The sequence below is a fragment of the Octopus bimaculoides genome, chromosome 28 (assembly GCF_046866305.1).
Source record: "Octopus bimaculoides isolate indiv1 chromosome 28, ASM4686630v1, whole genome shotgun sequence".
NCBI classification, from domain to species: Eukaryota; Metazoa; Mollusca; class Cephalopoda; order Octopoda; family Octopodidae; genus Octopus; species Octopus bimaculoides.
In genome coordinates, this window is record NC_142955.1 from 5,934,622 (window position 1) to 5,956,448 (window position 21,827).

Sequence of the window (21,827 nt, forward strand, 5' to 3'; positions counted from 1 at the left end):
GGAGGGGAAAAATCTGTATAAATGTTCTAATTCAGTGTTGTTGCAATTTGATAAAACATCAAAAGAGGTATTTGTATTTATAGACTTAATTATACAAGTCTTTGGTGGACTCACTCTGTATACATATATACAGTGGACCCCACTTTGTAAATCCATCTTGGGATCGCCTATTTTGGATTTATTAATTGAGGGAACAAAATTTGCCGATTGATTAAACATGTGTATTTATTGAAAAACATACATATGTGAATACACAAATAAAAACATTATAAACAATGTCATTGAATGAAAAATTTGTCAAGTGTTGCTTGCTTTGCTGGATGTTTTGTTTGCAACTCTGCATTGATTTTTTTTTCTTAAGAGTTCTAAAAAGATTCATGTCACTGAAATCAAAACTTTCAAGGCCACTTTCTAATCGAGTGAGATAGTATTTCATTTCAGCTGGTGTTGGAGGCTCCGGAATTCTTTCATCAACATCAACGTTGGAATCTCTTTCAGTTTCCTTTTCAGATTGCCAAAAGTCATGAATGATCTCATCTACTCTTTCTTCTTCAGTGATGATTTCTGGAGCAACAACAGCACCTCATCTACAAAACATTTCTATGATTGCATTTTGGTCAATCCAGTAGGTGGTGAAGGCAGGATCAAATCTTCGCTAACATCTATGGCTACATTTGATTCTTTGGACGAAACAAAACCAGATTTGGTCCAACATTTGATTGTCTGGCTGGAGACCTTCTTCGAAGTAACATTTAACATGTACATGGCATCCAAAATGGTGATCTACTTTGCAACTTCTTGAACAAAAATATCACATTCTGTGTCTTCCATAACATCAATGATCTTCTCACACATTTCATGACTGATTATCCCTGGGTCACAGGGCTGCAGCACTGACATTGTGTTGGGAGGAAGAAATTTTAAAGTGATATACTTGCGATCATTGATGACTACATGAGAAGAGCAATTGTCAAGTAGGACCACCACTTCTTGTCTTCCAGATTCCTGCAAATGACGATCCCAAGACCTGAGACATCTTCCATAGATTTTTTTTCCGTCATCCAAGTATTGGTTGGCAAGTCATATTGAATTGGAAGTGTTTCAACATTTTTGAAGCATCTTGGCGATCCAGCCTTTACAATTAAGAGCAAGTCTTCTTTGTCTCCATTCATGTTGCAGGCTACCATCAAGGTCACACGGCCCTTTGCCATCTTAAAGCCTCTCACACTTTTCTTGCAACTCTCATTGACATATGTATTCCCTGGTAATGCACGAAAAATAGATCCTAGTTTCATCAACGTTGTAGATGTCTTGTGACTGATACAATTTCAATGGAAGCTGCATGGTTGTTTCACAAAATTGATGGACTCCATCAACATCAGCTTCAACTGCATCACCTGCAAAGTATGAAATGTTTAGTTTGTGTTCTCTAAAGAGAAAAATGTGAATTAGTGAACTACAAAGCTTACCTTTTAGAACCATAAAAGAGATTCCATGTTTTTTTGCCAACAGTAAAACTAACCTTCAGATGCCTTAAAATCATGTTCAGCAGCGTGAGCAATGATGTTGGCTTTATGCATTAGGATCAGGCCATTGACAGGGATAATTGAAACCAATTGCAGAGAGCATGCTCTATCTGTTGGTCCTTTCTCTCTCGTTGGCATTTTCTCTTTGATGAACAGCCATCGTGTTCTTTAGCATGAAGGTCATCCTCATTCTTTTGCAAATTCTGGAGCAGACCTCTTGAAATTCCCAACCTCTGTGCTGCTTCCTGCTGAGTTGTTTTTCCAATTGAATCTTTTCTGCCATGGATTTGTCCTGACTTTCTGTGCAAATAACGAATGATGCATTTCTTTCACCCTTAAATACTGACAGGTAGGTTCCCGCAGCCACAACCAACCAGCTGTCACGTAACACACTCCCTCATCCAATTAATGAGACGGGTGCATAATTTTGACAAGGGGTGTCCTGGACCCAACTTTTATGCTATGTGCTAGACTCCAGCAGCCACTGCCAGCTACTACTTATTTATTGATCTATTTTTGGATGATGGAGTGTACCACGTGACAGCTGGCTGGCTGTGGCTACTGGAGCCTACCTGTCAGTATTTAAGGGCGAAAGAAAAGCACTTCATTTGTTCGCTGCAACAACTGGATTTATTAAGTGATGGTTTGGATATATTAAACAAGAGATCTTATGTGTAAAAATCCCATCCCAATCCATTTTGGGTATATTAAGCAGATGGATTTATTATCAGTGGATTTATAAAGCAGGATCTACTGTATGTATATATAATAAATACTCACACATGCAAGCAAAAGCATATATATATATATATATATATATATATATATATATATATATATATATATATATATATATATAAGACTCATTAAGCCAAGTGAGATCATAATCATGGCCAATAACAGTGTTTCATAACTGGCATGTAAAAAGCTCCCTTCAAACGTTGGGTGATGTGCTGTGCTTGAGTAGGCCTGTCAAGTCAAGTGAAATCACACTTGTGGATGAAGCCAGTGCAATCTGACTTCTACCCATGCTGGTGGCACATAAAAAGCACCGTTCAGGCAATTGGGAACACCAGATGCATTTCAGTCTTTGTAACATGGCACATCTATAAGAGATGCAATCCAAGAAGCTTCTACATTTTACTTGTTTCAGTCATTAGACTGTGGCCATGCTGGAGCACCCACCTCAGCACTTATTTTATCAGTCTCTCTTGCCGAACTACTTTGTTACAAGGATATAAACACACTAACACCAGTTGTCAAGCTGTGGTGGGGAACAAACACAGGCACAAAGACACACACACACATACACATGTATACGCATGATGGGCTTCTTTCAGTTTCTGTCTACCAAATCCACACACAAGGCTTTGGCCAGCCTGGGGTTATAGTAGAAGACACCTGCCCAAGCTGTTATGCAGTGGGACTGAACCCAGAACCATGTGGTTGGAAAGAAAGGTTCTTACCACACAGCCACCAAGAAAAAAAAACATTTAAAAACTGAGATAACGGTGGTGGTGGTGGTGGTGGTGGTGGTGGTGGTGGTGGTGGTGGTGACAGCAGTGGTGACAACAATAGCAACACCAACAACAATACCAGGTTGGTATTTTACTGGATTTTTGTGGGGTTTTTTCTCTTGATATTTTCCATTAAATCATTGATCCACAAAGTGAGCCATATGTCTATGGTTCAGATGTAGGTTATACAAAATTCTTTGTGGGTCACGGTGACATTTGTGTATTCATCAAATCATTTATGGAATTCTGTGTACAAAACTTAACAACAAGGAAGCCATTGAAACAATATACTATTTACAGCATCAGCTTTTTTTGAGCTGGTAGAATCGTTAGCATGCTGGGCAAAGTGCTTTGTGACATTTCATCTCTCTTTATGTTCTGAATTGCTTTATGCCTTTAATCTTAGTGGGTAGACGGTCAATGCTGGATACCTTGTTCAACTTGAGGCCATTTATCGCAGATTCAATTTCTCCAAAGATTGGTGTATCACCTAGGCAATCGATTGGTGGTAGTGAAGGGATGTTGTCAAGAAAAGAAGGGTTAATGGGGTTTCTACGATTGAGGAGGATGTTGAAGTGCTCAGCCCATTGTGATAGAATGCCGTCTCGGTCCTTGATGAGTGATGTTGAATCATGGAGCCTCTAATTGGGCCACATGCAGTCTTTATGGATTCGTAGAAAGCTTGGATGTTGTTTGTGTCAGCATAGCCTTGTATTTCTTGTGCTTTAGTCTTCCACCAGTTGTTCTGATTGGTTCTAAGTTTTCACTGGACCTCAGAGCAGAGACTTGCCCATTGTCTGTGGTTGGCTGCTGTTGGTTGACAGAGATGTATGTTGTGTGCAGCATTCTTCTCACGTAGGAGTGAGTGAATCTCCGTCGAGTTGTCATCAAACCAGTCCTGATGACGTCTCTTCAGAACACCAAGTGTATCTTTGGCAGTGTTAGTGATAGTGGTTGCTAAAGTGTCCTACTCTGATGTCAGAGTTTGTCCATCAGTTGGCCCAGTTTTGTCTCGGCATCAGGGAGTTCAGCAAATTTTTGTTCCAGTTTTACTGCCAGTTTCTGGTGGGCTTCATGTGATTGCAGGGTTCCAACATTTAGCTTCTGCTTCAGCTTTTGCTTATGGATAGGAGGATGAATTCACAAGCGTAGCCAGCATCAGATCAAGCAATGGTCAGTCGAGCAGTTGGCACCGTGCATAACTCTGGTGATTTCCACATCATGCAGGTCTGAGCATAGTCAATCAGGTGCCAGTGCTTGGATCTGGGGTGCATCCATGTTGTCTTGTGTTTCTCAGAAAGTTGGAGTATCAAGTTTGTGATGCAAAGTGAAAATTCAGAATAAAATTCAAGGACGCAGAGGCCATTTGAGTTGGTGTTTCCAATGCTGTGCCTACCGAGAATACCATTCCAAATGCAGTATTTTGATCCCACTCTCACATTAAAGTCACCTAAAAGCAAGAGTTTGTCTTCACGTGGAACATGCTGCAGGGAAGTGTAGAAGGCATCTTTGTCCTCTTCAGTTGATGTGAGAGTTGGTGCATAGGCACTAAATAGTGTGGACGAACGGCCATGAGTTGGTGCGATATACATCGTTATGAGCTGTTCACTGCTGCCAACTGGTGGCTCAGTTAGCGGTGGGAACAAAGCTGATTTGATACCAAAAGCAAAACCATGCATGTGGGGGGAACCAGCAGGGTGACCTTTCTAGATGAAAGTGTATCGATTACCTCTCTCCATAAGTGACCCCTCATCAAGGAAGCAAGTTTCACTGAGGGCAGCAATGTCGATGTTGTAGTGTTGGAATTCTGCTGCAACAAGAGCAGTGTGACAATTGGGACGGGAGGTGTTGGTGTCATCCAGTAACGTGCGGATATTCCAGGTTACACCATTCAGAGACTGAATTTTACTTTTAATGCTTCAACTGCATTTGAAAGGCAATCTGACGGACATGGTTATCCATCCAGATTAGGTGTGTGAGCAGGCGTTTTTTAGGCCACATTTTCTAGGCCCCTCCCCATCTTGGGGTGAGCAGCACATCCCTAAACAAGGCTGCTCAGTCATCTCAGTAGGACCGAGAGTCTCAGCTGCTCATCTGGGAAGCAAACGACCATCTTGCTGAGACTGCCTGTGTGCAAACGCAGAACTAAGAGCTTCCAGCCAGCCTAAGCCTGCCCCTGCCATTGAGCACCCATCGCCACAGGGCTTCGAAACACAATCGTAGACGATGTAGGAAACGATTGCACTGGGAAGTTTATAGTGGAGAATCTGTGATCCACTGACTTGGCAGTGCATGGAGTTATCCAATGGCATAGAATAAACCAACACGACTGGTTCCAACATCATGCAACATCATGCCACAGACCAAGAGTCTAGGGAAGCACCGACATGGTGATGTCACACAGATTTTAGATTGTTGTTATCATCATCTAGGGAATATACTGGTTTGTAGATAAAGGACTTCCCTGTCCTGAATGGTTTTGTTCAGAGTTGTCCTTCTCCTAGTCCTAACATGTGCTACCACTCTGGACCAGAGCTGAGATGTCACATGTTGTGTGTGAAGTTGGGCGTCGATGCTGCGACCGGTTACTTGGTACAGAAGATTCTCGCAGGTTGTTCTGGCTGTTATTTTCTAGGTGGAAACAATCCACACAAACAGAGTTGAGACGGAACCACGGTTACTGTTTTGCGTGTACTCTGGTGGTGGTATTGGCACTGGCGACGGAACTGTAGTAGACAGTAGATCCACCGTGTTAACGTCATTGCTGGAAACTGGCTGGTTGGTGTGTGGTCTACAACTAGACCTGAAAAGGTCTGAGGTCACGACAAACTGGCGTGGATGAAGCAAGACTATTTATAGATAAAAAGGGGCTCCGGAAACAGCAGAAAGATTCTCTCTCACATGACCTTATTAGAAAGCCACAATTGGTCAGTATGCACCCTGGCATGAAACAGAATTGTCGACAAATGCCGCTCAATTAAGATCCAATCAGGGTGATGGACACAGCGGTCCAAGCAGCCGAAGGCTAGATGCTAGCTGCTACGCTATCATTCATAAATAAATACCCAAGAGAGAGGCTTCACTACTGATCAAACGTAGATGGCCTGGGATTGCTTATTTGTTGGGGTATCCACTTATTTCGAAGCTGTCCATCATATTATTATCATTATTATTATTATTATTATTATTATTATTAGTATTATTATTATTATTATTATTATTATTATTGCCTTTGCACAGTTTCTAACGCTGGAGATGTACTAATGTGTCAGCTGTTCACTACCAGTGAACTAAGGTAACACCTCTTATTTTTCGAGCACCTTCCGGAGTATTCGAGCAGTTCCAAGCAGTACTGTTTTCTGCAAGTGCTCCACCATTAATGCAGCCCCTATTTATTCCACGTACTTCTCGATATTTTTGCTCACTGTTCCCAGGAATCCAACAATTATTGGTACATTGGTACTACTGCTACCTTTTTCATCGACCACAACTGCTTAACTTCCCAAGCTAACCTGTCATATCTCTCAACTTTTCTTTCTTCCTTCTCGCATACCTTGTTGTCAGCTGGGTATGCTATATCTATGGTCCAGCATAGTTTATTTTCTTTCTCAATTAAGACTATGTCTGGCTTCCTATTCTCAATCTCATGGTCGCACTGAATCATAAAATCCCATAGGATCTTTGCATTTCTATTTTCAACAATGCCTTCAGGTTTGTGGTCGTACCAATCTTTTGCTCTGTCAACTCCATACTTGTTGCAAAGTGTCCAATGGACAAGCCTGGCTATGTTGTCATGGAGTCTCTTATATTCCTTCTGGGCTAGTGGCGTAGATTGGCTGGTAATATGCCATATGGTTTCACCATTTTGTCCACAGATTCTGCACTTATCACTTTTTGATGTATTCTCTACTCTGTATTTTATGTAGTTTGTTCTTAGTGCTTGCTCTTGGGCAGCACAGGTTAGAGCCTCCTTCTCCAGTTTTAAATCACTTTTAGTCATCCACAGCCATCTTTTTTCTCTGTCTGTCTTATCTTCAACATCCCTATGAAATTGACCATGCATTCTTTTCTTTACCCATATATATATATATATATATATTTTCAGTTTCATTCGTTTTCAATTTTTTGTATAGTGCTTTATCTTTGCAATCTTCAATCCTACACAAGCCTGACCTTCCTACTTCTAATATTAGTGGTTCTGTGGCATTTTTTACATACCATGCTATGTTGTTTTCTACTGCTCTAATGCTGTGTTCACATCCAATAAGTCCTTTTCCCCCTCCCTCTTTTTCTTGGTACATACAGTCTGTCTGTGTCACTTGTTGGGTGGAGTGACCTATAACTAGTTAGCAACTTCCTTGTCTTTCCGTCTAAGCTGTTTAGTTCGTCTACTGTCCATGCGATTACCCCTGCTCCATATCTAAGGAATGAAACCACCCAGGTGTTGATAGCTTCAATCTTATTCCATCCGTTTAATTTCGACTTAAGGATCAGTCTCAGTCTGCGTAAGTACTCCACCTTAAATTTTTCTATTATTATCATTATTATTATTATTATTATTATTATTATTAATTTATGAAAATTGATGTATCTTTTCACAAAGGTATAGAAGCAATAAGAAGAGCATGATGAGATTTGTAATGAATACAGATTGAATCTTTATTGAATCTTTATTGGACAATATTTCAAGAGATTGTCTGTCTTCCTCAGGTTCAAAATGAAAAATGAAAAGAATGCAGAAATATAGAAATTCAAAATATGAACAAGAATATGTTGCATTCCTTTTCTGACAGAATGACATTATTTGATGATAAACAATCTTAAGATGGCACAAAATGAAGGAGACAACAGAGGACTCTGTTGACTGGTGATATCTAGCAAAATATGCTAAGATAGTGTGGTAGTGCTCACACACACACGCACACACACGCACACACGCACATGTCTATTATATATCAGAGTAAACAGATGAGATCCAGAGATGCTCAATATAGATAACATTTACTAACACTTAAATGATTTGAGCTTACACTCCAATATCTTTACCAAGAACTAAGTCTGTTGGGTAAAGAGTGGTTATAAGAGGAATCCAGGTGAGCAGTTATGGAAGTAATGATGCAAATAAACAAATAAAACCAGTTGTGCTAGATATATAAAATATACATGTGGCACAACTCAGTCAATGTTGTTGACTGTGTTTTAGTTAAAGCTGCAGCTTTAATTAAATCTGTCCAGAGTTGCCTCTCATCTGTATTTCCCATTGATAATGGCTAAAGAGCTATAAATGCAATTGGGAATCCAACGGGGAGAAACACTGGAAAGATATGGTGTTTTTACTCCATTTTACTACAAGAGAGAAATTTTTCATCACAGCAACTGCAGTGAATTGGCCTTCAGAAGTTGAAATATGTCACAAACATCTTTTAAGTAACCTAATGTTTGCTTATGCCTAAACACTGCTTGATGCTGATACTACTGAAATATATACATATATGTATGTGTGCATGTATATACATATGTACATACCTACACACATACATACATACATATATATCAATTTAATACGCAATCAAAAGAGCTACTAATAGTTTCATGCTTTTATGATACTAGACAGGCATATTTATAAAATACACCATGTATCTTAAAGCAATCTTTCAGGCTCTGTTTATGCATTGTATATATTTTTTAAAAAACAAGGATACTGGAGAGTAAGAAAATAAGAAAAAACATGGAATAAACATGAAGACTGTTGGTGCAAAAATGGACCAAGAAAAAGAAACAATCAAGAAAGCTAAGATCATTGTCATCCCTGACTGCAGAAAGTTCCTTAAATACAACTGGTATAGAATAAAATATCATACAGTGCTGCTTCAGTATGAAGAACAATATAACTCATAAAAATCACCAAGAGACCACTCCCAATTGTAACTGTTGAAACCCTGAAGCTTGCCCATTTGGTCAGGCAAGTATGATAAACTCCATCCTATACAAGGCTGAAGTTACAGCTACACTCCAAGACAAATCATTTGAAAAGAAGAATTATATCAGGTTATGTGGAGCGAATTCAAGAGATGTTATGCAAACCACTGATCTTCTTTTCAGCACATTGATAAAAGTAATGCAACTAAGTTGGCTAGCCATGTATGGAATTTGAAGAGCAGTTCCACACTACATATAATTAAGTGGAGGATAGTGGAGAAATCCAAGCCATATGTTAATGGATCTAAGAAATGCAGTTTATGCATAGAAGAAAGATCTCATACTCTTCTTAAATCCAGCAATTCCAGCACACTGCTTAACTCCCAGATCTGAAATTTTTAGCAGGTATACACACTTGGACAAAGTTGCTTTTATCGAATTGAAGGGCACCATCTGCTCCGGATTAAGTTGCAGTCTTGCAGACTTTGACATATTCTCTGCTATTTTGTTCTATACCAGTTGTATTTAATGAGCTTTCTGCTATCAGGGAGGATGCGGATGTTAGTTTTCTTGATTTTATTTCTTTTTTCTCAGTCCATTTTCTGTATCAACTGTCTTCACGTTTTTTATCCTGTTTTCCTTACTGTGCAGTATCCTTGTTTTTAAAAAATATATATAATGCATAAATAGAACCTGAAAGATTGCTTTAAGATATATGGCATATTTTATAAATATACCTGTTCAAGTATCATAAAAGCATGAAACTGTTAGTAGTTCTTTCGGTGGTGTATTTAAATTGATATTTATATCTTGCTGGATGGAGTACTCTTTTGTTGATTGTACTTCTATTCAATCTGTAAACTATATATATATATATAGTGAGTTCAAACAAGAAAAACGACGAAAAAAAAACAACAAAAAACAACAACGCGAGGACGTGATACAGATATTGTGTAACTGGACGCTCAGGAAAGGAAAGAAAGAGAATTTGATGTTTCGAGCGGAGCTCTTTGTCGGAAATGTAGGAAAGTCCAAAGAAGGGAAGACGGAGGAAGAAAAAATCGACAACGATATACACGAGGTTACATTGTGGAATGACCGGAAGGGAATGGGTGAAGAAAAAGTTCTTTCTAAGACAGGAGAGTGCAAGAGGGGGAGGTATGTATGTGTGCGTGCACATGGATCCGTGTGTGTGTGTGTGTGTGTAATAACAGCACATGTATGTGCGTGTGTGTAATAACAGCATGTGCATGTGCGTGTGTGTGTGTGTGTGGTTTGTCTGTTTATCTGTTAGTGTGTGTGTGTTGCTTAATGTTGTAGAAGGAATTAGTAGCAGGAATTATTTGGGAGTGGTTGTGGACAATGGTCAGTAGAAAGTGAGCAAGCAGTTTTTAAGTATGTGTGTGTGCGTGTATGTGTATATATATATATGTGTGTGTACGTGTGTGTGTATATGAGTGCGGTTTGCTCTGTGGATCATATGGATGTTGTTTTGTGTGTGTGTGCGTGTATGTGGGTATGTGTGTAAGTCCATGTATGTATACTTAGGTGTGTGTATGTGTTAGTCTTTGTTGTGTGTGTATGTGAGTTATGTGTGGGTTCATTTGCGTGTGTGTCCATATATATATATATATATATATATATATACCCAAAGTTTCAAATTTATACATTTAAAAAAGAGATTTAACACCGGAGTTTATATATCCATATCTTCATTTAATGTAAACATTTCTGTGTATAACTATATTTAACCATTAAAATAAGTTAAATATATTAGTTGTCATACACGTCATCAGGAATAATTTTCATTAGAACAAAAAAAACAAAAAAAAACATAATGAATTGATCGAACAAAATCAAATTTAAATCTATACTATTTTCGGTTAAATACGAAATCCTCTCTGTTTACATCCGCTAACTTAAAATAGGGGAGGTAACTCCATGGTAAGTTCTATGATTATTACTCCACTACCAATAATTACTAAATCACTAAAACTCTTATTTATTATTAATTATTCAAGATATATAAATTATCTTAATGGCCACTGGAAAACTACAATTACTATTGACTAATTTTACATTGATATGCCTACCTTAAAATCCAATATTATACTACATAGTACCATAAACTATGAACCCAAAAAAATGTTCAATTGCAATAGGAATAATTACTTCTAGGAATTTTTTCAAAACCCACATGTGTTATATTTAATTTATACTTTAACATATTAATATTGTCTGCTATAATTATTATATTCTATGGACTCCATGTTATAAATTATAAACAATTCACATCTTATTGGAGATCCACAGTGTGCCACCCTATCTCTAGTATTCAATTCAATACCTGCATTTATTATTGTCAAGTTACACACTTATATATTCTGCTTTAAGATCTAATAACATACTATATTGTACTGTACTGTACTACAAGTTATAATTAACTCTTCATTATAATTAATCCATACTAAGTTGTGCCTAGATTTTAATGGCAAAATTCCAGCCGCTACTTATAACTTTAATATTTAATATTTAAATATGGCCTGCCTTCATATCTAATATTATATACCATTATTATTATTATTATTATTAATATTATATTACAACCCGTTTCAATCTAGTAAACCTTCTCTTATAAACTGTCCAAATTTTATGCCGAAATCTAGGATTGATCTTCATTATTAAAAGTTATATTATTATTATTAACAGATAATTTAGAGAGTCTAAGTGAAATATTTTTAACAAAACCATCAACAATAATAATACTCCTAAATTATTACTACAATGTACTATAGGTTATAGTCAATTCTCTATTATAATTAAACTCAATCCTCAAACGCCACCAAAATTCAAGTAAATCCCACAACAATTATTTGTACATTATATATATATATATATAGGTGCATAAGGTATTTGAGGACATACCTTTCTTGGATCATTGCTGCATTTTTTGCTAAGTCTGTGTAATCTTTGTTTCAGATAATAATATTGGCAGACCCTCAGCTTACTCAGGAAATGAAGAGGCATGCTGTTATTGTGGTTATAAAGGTTGAGCATAGCGATTCAGAAATATCTTGGTCTTTAAAAGTTATCAGATCTTTTATTTACATAGTTTGTAAGAAGCTAGAGATTGAAGATGGAAACTTATCACCAGTATCAATGCATAAAAAGCATTCTAAATGCTCTGAAATTGTCAGAACACCTGAATTTATCCAGCAAGTTCAACAGATCATTGATTACAATCTCAGAAAGTCTATGAGGTTAATTGTAAAAGATCTTCATGTGTCAGAAGGAACAGTCAGAAATGTTGTCCATGAAGACATCAGATATAAGTCTTATATGATGATGAAAGGTCAATTTGTCCGAAAAAGTAAAAGAAAATCACTACATCAGATCTGAAAGGCTCTTAAACAAACTGAAAAATCCAGCAGATTTGATTTGGTTTTTCCCAAACGAGAAAAACTTTGAACAAGATCAAAAAGTTAAAAGAAGAAATGACAGACGGTTATGTGCAGACTCTTCTGAAGTTTGAAGTGTTAAGCATACAAAATTTCCTGCAACTGTCATGGTTTTAGGGATTGTCAGCAATGAAGGACATGTGATGTCTCCTTACTTCTTTCCACAAGGTCTTAGAGTTAACTGTCGCCTGGACCGAGGTCCTGGAAACAATTGTTAAGCCCTGGATATACAGTGTATGCAATGGAAAACCATATGTGTTTCAGTAAGACTTTTCACTATCATACACAGCTGAAAATTTTCATGATCACATAACCCTTAACATTTGGCCTCCTAATTCCCCAGATCTCAATCTATTGGATTCTTACATATGGAGCGTTGTTGAGAGAGAGGTCCATAACACCAAAGATTCTTTGAAAGCTGCCATAGTCAGAGTAATGTCCAAAATGAACCAGGACCACTTGATTCGAGAATATAGATGATTTAGATCTCATATAGAAGTAGTTGTTGAAGCCAAAGGTGGCTTTATTGAATAACGTTATAGAAAAGGTTTATTTTTATCCTCACAGCATTTTTTGATAAAGTTATTATCTGTTATTATATATGTTATTTTATGAACATAAATTTGTCCTCAAATATCTTCTGCACTCTTATATATATATATATATATATATATATATATATATATATAATCAACCGCACATACTCCATGTATGCGTTTTGCTTGCTCATCAGTTCGCAGTAATACAGCACTCTGTGGACAACTCCCTTATAGCACTGGGATAAGTACTAGAATAAGTACTAGGCTTAAAAATAAGTCCGGGGGTCAAATTGTTCAACAAAATCACATGAAGGTCGTGCTCCAGTATAACCAGTCAAATGAGAGAAACAAGAATAAAAGAATATATACATCAATATCATCATCATCATCATCGTTTCATATCCTTATTTTCATGCTAATGTGGGGCAGACAGAATTTGTTAAATCAAATCTGCTATTGTCAGATGCCTTTCCTGTCACCAACCCTCACCTGTTTCCAGGCAAGATAACATTTCTCCATGGCTAGAGATGACCAGCTCAAAAGACTGAAAAGGAAGAACACTTGGTAACTTGCTTACAGCTATCAAGGAGACAGTGAAATACACACACAGACGTATAAATACATATCATCATCATCATCATCATCGTTTAACGTCCGCTTTCCATGCTGGCATGGGTTGGACGATTTGACTGAGGACTGGTGAAACCAGATGGCTACACCAGGCTCTAATCTGATTTGGCAGAGTTTCTACAGCTGGATGCCCTTCCTAACGCCAACCACTCAGAGAGTGTAGTGGGTGCTTTTACGTGTCACCCGCACGAAAACGGCCACGCTCGAAATGGTGTCTTTTATGTGTCACCCGCACAAGAGCCAGTCCAGGGGCACTGGCAACGATCTCGCTCGAAAACCCTACAAGGCCAGTCAGGCGGTATATATATATATATATATATATGTCTGTACGTATTGTCGTCGTCGTTTAACGTCCGCTTTCCATGCTAGCATGGGTTGGACGATCTGACTGAGGACTAGTGAAACCAGATGGCTACACCAGGCTCCAATCTGATTTGGCAGAGTTTCTACAGCTGGATGCCCTTCCTAACGCCAACCACTCAGAGAGAGTAGTGTGTGCTTTTACGTGTCACCCGCACGAAGGCCAGGTGCATGGCTCAGTGGTTAGGGTATTGGGTTTATAATCGTGTGGTTGTGAGTTCAATTCCTGGACCAGGCTGTGTGTTGTGTTCTAAAGCAAGACACTATTTCATGTTGCTACACTTCACTCAGCTGTAGAAATTATTTGCGATGTCTCTGGTGCCAAGCTGTATCGATCTTTCCCTTGGATAACATTGGTGGAATGGAGAGGAGAGGCTGATATGTATGGACGATGGCTGGTCTTCCATAAACAACCTTGCCCAAACTTGTGCCTCAGAGGAGAACTTTCTAAGGAGAATCCTTTGATCATTTGTGACCGAAGGGGGTTTTTACCCTTTTTTTATACATATGTGTGTATGTATGTATGTATGTATATGTGTGCATGTGTATGTATGTATACATGTATGTATGTTTGTTTATTTGTTCTCTTCTGTTTTTAATTATTTAAATTCTTCCTCTAAGGAAAAAACTGGTTTCAAACAAAGATATGAAACTCTATTGTTGGAATGCAGATTACAAAAAACAATGTCACATTTTAAACTTGAGAAAAGTCTAGCATAGCCTTTCTGTTCCACTTACAGATGGTATTTGTAATGTGCAAATCGGTTGATTTCTTTTTCTGGAAATCTAAGCTTGTCCAGAGCAACAGTTAGGTATGTATGGGAGGGCTTAATCTGCAAGTTGGTTGGCAGCCTGACCAGAAATGGTAAAATAGAGGGTCACATTTCAGTTAGTGAAGCCAGGCAACAAACAGTTCAAATGTTACATCTGTGAATACACTTGAAGAATGGAAGCTGGGCTAAAGAGCCACCTACAAGCACATGGTCATGCAAAATTCAATGAAGGGATAACATACTTTTGACAAGGAGCAACTGACACACACAAACACACACATATATACACATATATATATACATGCATACACTTATGTATACACATATATTTGTACATATATATACACAAGTTCAAGGCCACTCTCCACTACTCCAAATCCCTGGGAGACAATCATCAAGGACTGCCCAAAGAGACAGCATGTCATCGCTAAGGGAATGGACCAGATGGGAAATAACAGACATCAGACATTAAAGACACAAAAAGCAACTCATACTCCTTCATCCCCTGCCAACCCTCCACCATGATAAATTCCCCCAGCTCTTCTATACCATTCTTGGCTGGAATAGCCACCTCAGGCACTGGTACCCTTTGCAGGCATCAGGACAAAGAAGTTCAATCATTTGCTACAAATTTACTACTTAATGCCAATGCCGACGATATATACACACATTGATATATGTGTACACACGTATATATATATCATCATCATAATCATCATTGTTTAACATCTGCCTTCCATGCTGGAATTGATTGGATGGTTTGACAGGAGCTGACCAGACTGCTCCAGACTTCTGTGTCTGTGTATGTGTATGTGTGTGTGTGTGTGTATCCCTTTTATCTTTTATATGTTTCAGTTTCTGTGGACAAAACTTTAATGGTCGGATGGAGAGGATGGCAGCTGCAGCAACGCATTATTGAGGAATGCAGAGAGCAAGATGAGGCAAGTAAAACATCTTGGTCACCCACTGCATCCGTCTCCATCCCCAATCGTCTTGACCTGGTTTTGCTACTGGATCAAAGATGATCACAGAAAGGAGAGTAAGGTCAATGGTGCACAATTCACTTAACCCTTTAGCATTTAAGCCAGCCATATCCAGCCCAAATATTCCACCCGTTTTATGCTCAAACTGGCCAGATCTGGCCTCTCACACCCACCTTACAGTGTCATTCCAAAACTAAACCATCACATCATCAAAACCTCAAAGCTAGAAGATAATGCTTGCTTAATTCAAAACAATGTGAATAAATAATCATTATGAGAGGGGGCTGAAAAGTCCCTGGCTTTAAGGTATCACAAAAGGCCTGGTTGAAAACCCAACCCTCTGAGCTCAGAAAAAATTGAAGGACCACTGCAACAGGTGTGTGAACTTGAGAGTGGAATATATTGGATAATTAACTGATCCTCCTGTATCTTCTTTTACCCAAAGCCAGGAACTTAGTATAATCTGAATGCCGAAGGCCTAAAGCAAAGTCTCCGAGCAAGTCATCAGTTATCCTTGAGAACAACCAGATGGTCCTCGTCACTCCATTCTCACTCCCATGGTTGTAAAACAAACTTCTTCACTACACAACCGTGCTTGCAACATTAAAAAACAAAAAACACACAACACTATTTCAATTGTAATACCTTTAATGATATTTATAAAAAAGAAAAACATTTAAAAAAGAACAACAACATACTAAAACAAATAAACAAACAAGGCCGACATCATTTGTCAAAGTTGTGATTCTTGCACAACACATGAAAGACTGTTAAAGCAGCTTTAAATGACCCGTCACTTCATCAACAAGGCTGGAAGGACCTGGAAAGAGCAACAGAATAATGTTAGATAAAACCGAATATTGGTTTCAAATTTTGGCACAAGGCCAGCAATTTCATGGGAAGGATAGGTTGATTAGATCAACCCCAGTGATCAACTGGTACATATTTTATTGACCCCAAAAGGATAAAAGCAAAGTCAACCTCAGCTGAATTTGAACTCAAAACATGAAAATGGATGAAATGATGCTAAGCATTTTGCCAGCTCGCCACCTTCGATAATCCCTAACATTATCATCCATAATTAATGCCTTAAACCATACTGTAATTATTATTTAACTTGTAAAGACATGGCCATGCTATGTAAAAGAAATGTTGGATACACCTATGGCTGACAGTTTAAAAAGTTCATCTTACAATCTTGAGAGCTCAAGTTAAACCCCATTCTACACAATATCTGTTGATCCGTTTTCATTTCAGGATTGGCAAACAATTTTGAGAGGATGTGTACAGTTGTGGCTTAGAGCAGAGAAACAGCAGTATGGTTAAGAAGCTTGCTTCCCAACCACTTCTGGGTTCAGTCCATTGCATAGTACCTTGGCCAAGTGTCTCCTACTAAAGCTCCAGTCTGGCCAAAGCATTAACACTGGTTTTTCTGTGACAGACAGAATCTGATCTTCCCTTGCCTTAAAGCAAAACCCCTTGGTGATTTTCCTTTCCTCAAAACCATGCACCAGGACTTTGCATATGTGAAACTCATTTGTGCCAATGCCACAAGCTTCTCTAGTTTCCAGAGATTCTTCTTAACTGCCTGCTCTGTTGGACCAGGGATTTGTCCATGAAGGTGTAGATGGGTGGTTGCACTCGTCTTGCTGCGGACCACAGTACTCCTTCTCTGCTGACCTGACTGGCATATTCATTACTAACTGTTGGTAGCAGTCAGGTGTCGGCTGACTGGAGGGAACCCTCAACCTGAATTTGCTGTATTGCAACTTCAACCAACTTGTGTGATATCAAACAACAGGCATTAGACAGATCTAGCCACAGTGCAACCAGGGCTCCTCTTTTCTTGACATACCTCCCTAATAGATTGGGTCACCAAGTCTGTTGTCCAAGGCAACCAGGGACTCCTGAAATGCCTCCTTTCTCTACAGACATATCAACATAACTATTGTTCAGCAGAAAGCTAGAGATTCTCTTGGATACAATGTTGAAGAAAATCTTATAAGACATGAAACTGACCAATATTTTCAGCTCACTTCCCTTTGGGTTGCATGCATATTTTGCAGACATTTTGGGGCAGCTGATGATGATGTGGGTGATATCTTCCACATTGGTATAGCAGAGCCAACATTTTTTTATCACAATGTGGAGGTTTGGTGGTATCTTTGTCCCTCTTGTTTACCAGATATTTAGTAGCCATCTCTTGTTCCTGGATAGTGGAGTCCTTTTAGGAGAGAGGTAATGTACCTGTTGCAGGTTCAGGTGAGGCTACTGTTATCCTCCAGCTTATGAGATATGCACCCATGCATTGCTTTATGCATGCATATACATACATAGATACATGCATGCACCACACACACACACACACACACATATATGGGAAGTTGTAAAAGAAAGGTTACCTTCTCAAGTCATGCCAACTAATAAGAAGTGGTTTCCCAGTTTCCGTGGCATAAAAATTCCCTACCTGGACACGACACCGGTCTGTTGCAGGATTACTCCTTTTTGCTAGCTGAGTGGATTGGAGCAACATGAAGTGAAGTGTTTTGCTCAAGAACATAATGTGTTGCCTGGTACAGAATTTGCAACCACAATCTTATGATTTCAACATGAAATACAAAAACATTTGTTTTCGTATTTCATGTTGTTTACTGTTGGTGACGTCCTCTACCCATATATGCATTTGTATGTGTATATATATTATATTATATTATATTATATTATATATATATATATATATATATATATATATATATATATATATATGCATATATATATTGTTTATATTATTATTTGACTGAATGTCACGCATCCATTTCCAAGTAAGTTTATCTTAATCTTTTTGATGCAACTCTACTCTATATTGTTTTCTCCCCCTATTGTTTTCTCTCTCATCCTTTCTCTAATTCCCTTTTTTCTCCCCTTCACCGTTTTCTATTTGTCTCTCTCTCTCATTCCCCCTCTATCTCCTTTACTCTCTCGTTGCTCTCACGTGACCATCATCCATTTTTCTTTTCCTCATGTGATCATCTTTCTTTTCTTTCAGGGCTGCGCTAAGGACTGGACATATCCTATCTCTATCTACATCCTTTCTCTTGTCAAAGAAAATATTTCTCCAGTATTCGCTATTTTACCTTCGTTCTGATCTAACGACCCTCCATGTTTGTTTTCATTCGGTTTCTTTCTATGTCTCCACTGTCTTGTTTTTGTTCCCAACATTGATCCTCCATAAATCTACACATGCAAATATGGGTAAAGGACGTCACCAACAGTAAACAACATGAAATACGGAAACAAATGAGTTCAATACGCAAACAACAAAAGAAACAAATGGAAAACAGGACAAGTAACATAAAGAATGACCCTTCATCAGTGTCCCAAATTTTATTTTGGTACTTATGGGAGCAACTGTCTTCAAAGACTCATATTGTTCTTCAATGCTCAAAATGAGGAGTAGATAGACAGCCAACAACTGATGAAGGGTCGTCCTTTATATTACTTGTCCTGTTTTCCATTTGTTTCTCTCGTTGTTTGCATATTGAACTCATTTGTTTTCATATTTCATGTTGTTTACTGCTGGTGATGTCCTGTACCCATATATGCAAGTGTGTCTGTGTATATACGCATATATATATATATACATATATATATATATATATATATATATATATATGTATATATATATATATATATATACGCGCATATATACATATATATATGCATATATATATATATACGCATATATATATATATATATATATATATATATATATATATATACGCATATATATATATGCATATATATATATGCATATATATATATATATGCATATATATATATATATGCATATATATATATATATATATATATATATATATATATATATATATATAAGGAAAATGGGATTAAAAAATCCTGGCAGATATTCAAGTAAGCACTCAATATAAAGGAATAATGTTAAATTTCCAACATATATGTGTGTGTAAGTGTATGTAGTGTGTTGTGTGAGTGTGTGTGTGTGTGTTTATATGTCTGTGTCTGTGTGTGTATATATATATATATATATATATACAGACACGTGTGTATAGGAAATACACACACAATCACATAAATATACATAAAATAAACACAAAGGAGCATGAAGGAAATATCTCAAAGGGTCCTATGACATGAATACAAATTCAACGTGAGTGGAGACCAAGGTGGGTGAGGAAATTCTTCTTTTCAATTTTCCTTTGTCGTTAGTAATTCTGAATGAGAAGGGGAGATAATTTCAAAGCATTAAGAAAAGTTTGTGGTTGAATTAAGCTTAACTCTTCAGCATTTAAGCTGGCCTTATCAGGCCCAAATATTCTACCTCTTTTATGTTGAAACTGACTTGATTTGGCCTCTCACACTTACCATACAATGTCATTGGAAAAAATAAACCATATCACTGACATCTTGAAGCTACAAGATAATACGTAATCAATATAAAATAATGTGAATAAATAAGCATTACATTTGATAGAATAGTGTGAATGCTAAAGGGATGAAGAAAAGAACATCATCCACTTTTTCATGTTTGTGTGGGTTGGACAGAATGTCATTAATCCTCAACTGTTTGTCACGGCCAGACAAGTTCTTCATAGATGACTGGAAATGAACATCACTTGTATAACAATGATGCTTGTTTAACACTATCCTGTGACATCAAGACAAAGGTATACAATTGAACCTCAAAGGGTATGCCTATTATGGCATTTGAACCTCAAGGGTATGCCCTGGCGAGCCCTGTTCCTGGTGAGTATGTTTGGCATTTTGCCACCATCTCCCACACACTCTCCCTCTCTCTCTCCCCTTCTCCTGCACTTCCCTCAGGTTGAGCAACCATGTATTTTCTTTGCAGTAGCACACCTGTTCCTGTCTTCATTCCTGGTCTTTCTCTCTCCAGCCAGGTAACCTTGCACTTCCTCTACAGCAAGACACCTGCAACTGTCTCACTATAATCTTTTCATCATCACCTCCTCCAGTGCTTCTTCCCCTCTTAAAAGTTTTTTGTCCTGCAAGTACTTTGTGACCCTGTCGGTGCAGGTGCCACTTAAAAGCACCCAGTTCACCCTGTAAAGTTCACCCTGTAAAGTTCAACTGTATAATAATTATAAAGAATGTTCTTCTAAAGAGGTCTTTGAATATAAACTCAGCAAATTAAAGCAGCTGGTGTCCAGAAACAAATGTTGTGATCTGCTTATTAAAGCCTGATATACTCCATCCTCATCTTACATTATCCTTATATATATATATATATATATATATATATATATATGTATATATATATATGTAGGTTATGTTTAAAATTAAAGGAGACTTTAAAATGTAGTATCCAAACCTTGTTTTGGGTATGTCCCTAGTAGTGTGCCTTGAGAGAACTTTTATCACATATGGCTCCCAAGTGTCACCCATGGAACTGTACTTTTGTCACAGGATCTACACAAGGAATTCCTCGGTGAACATTTAATATATGTTAAATAATTGATAGGGAAGACAAGAGTGTACTGTAAGCTTTATTTAGCACAACGATTGTTTCAGCTTACATCTGCACTGCTCCCTTGTGGGTGGGGAACAATACAATGGCAGCTTCATCAGGTTACATTATATGTTACAGTGTAATAATATGTACATTTCACTACTGTGTGGCAGGAAGTGTTTGCATGATGCGTATATTTACAGTAGTTCACAAACCCATGTATGGGTTTCTTCTGCACAGTGGAATGCATTTGATTCCACTATATTGTTCCCCACTCACTAGGGAGTAGAACAGAACAGATGTAAGCCAAAATGATCGCCATGCTTAGTAAAGCTTACAGCACAGTTCGTTTTCCCTATCAATTATTTTTTTTTTAAATATATATATATAGGCGTAGGAGTAGCTATGTGGTAAGAAGCTTGCTTCTCAGCCATATGGTTCTGGGTTCAGTCGCACTGCATGGAACCTTGGGCAAGTGTCTTCTACTATAGCCTCGGGCTGACCAAAGCCTTGTGAGTGAATTTGGCAGACGGAAAACTGGAAGAAGCCCATCGTATACATATATGTATGTATGTATTTGTGTCTGGGTTTGTCCCCCCACCATCGCTTGACAAC

At 37.9% G+C, this 21,827-nt stretch overlaps 1 protein-coding gene and 1 long non-coding RNA gene across 2 annotated transcripts in view; one reads left to right on the forward strand and one right to left on the reverse strand.

Annotated features, from left to right (window-relative positions):
• The window catches only part of LOC149130500 (uncharacterized), an 84,385-nt gene extending 72,363 nt beyond the window's left edge, over positions 1 to 12,022 (forward strand). Inside the window, exon 3 of the long non-coding RNA XR_016238798.1 lies at positions 11,942 to 12,022. This is a non-coding gene — a long non-coding RNA (uncharacterized LOC149130500). The remainder of the gene's footprint in view (positions 1 to 11,941) is intronic.
• Positions 12,023 to 16,335: 4,313 nt separating this feature from the next.
• The window catches only part of LOC106872327 (peptidyl-tRNA hydrolase 2, mitochondrial), a 47,688-nt gene continuing 42,196 nt past the window's right edge, over positions 16,336 to 21,827 (reverse strand). The window contains exon 6 of the mRNA XM_014919274.3: positions 16,336 to 16,525. Coding sequence (XP_014774760.1) covers positions 16,476 to 16,525 — 50 coding nt within the window. The 3' untranslated portion in view covers positions 16,336 to 16,475. The remainder of the gene's footprint in view (positions 16,526 to 21,827) is intronic.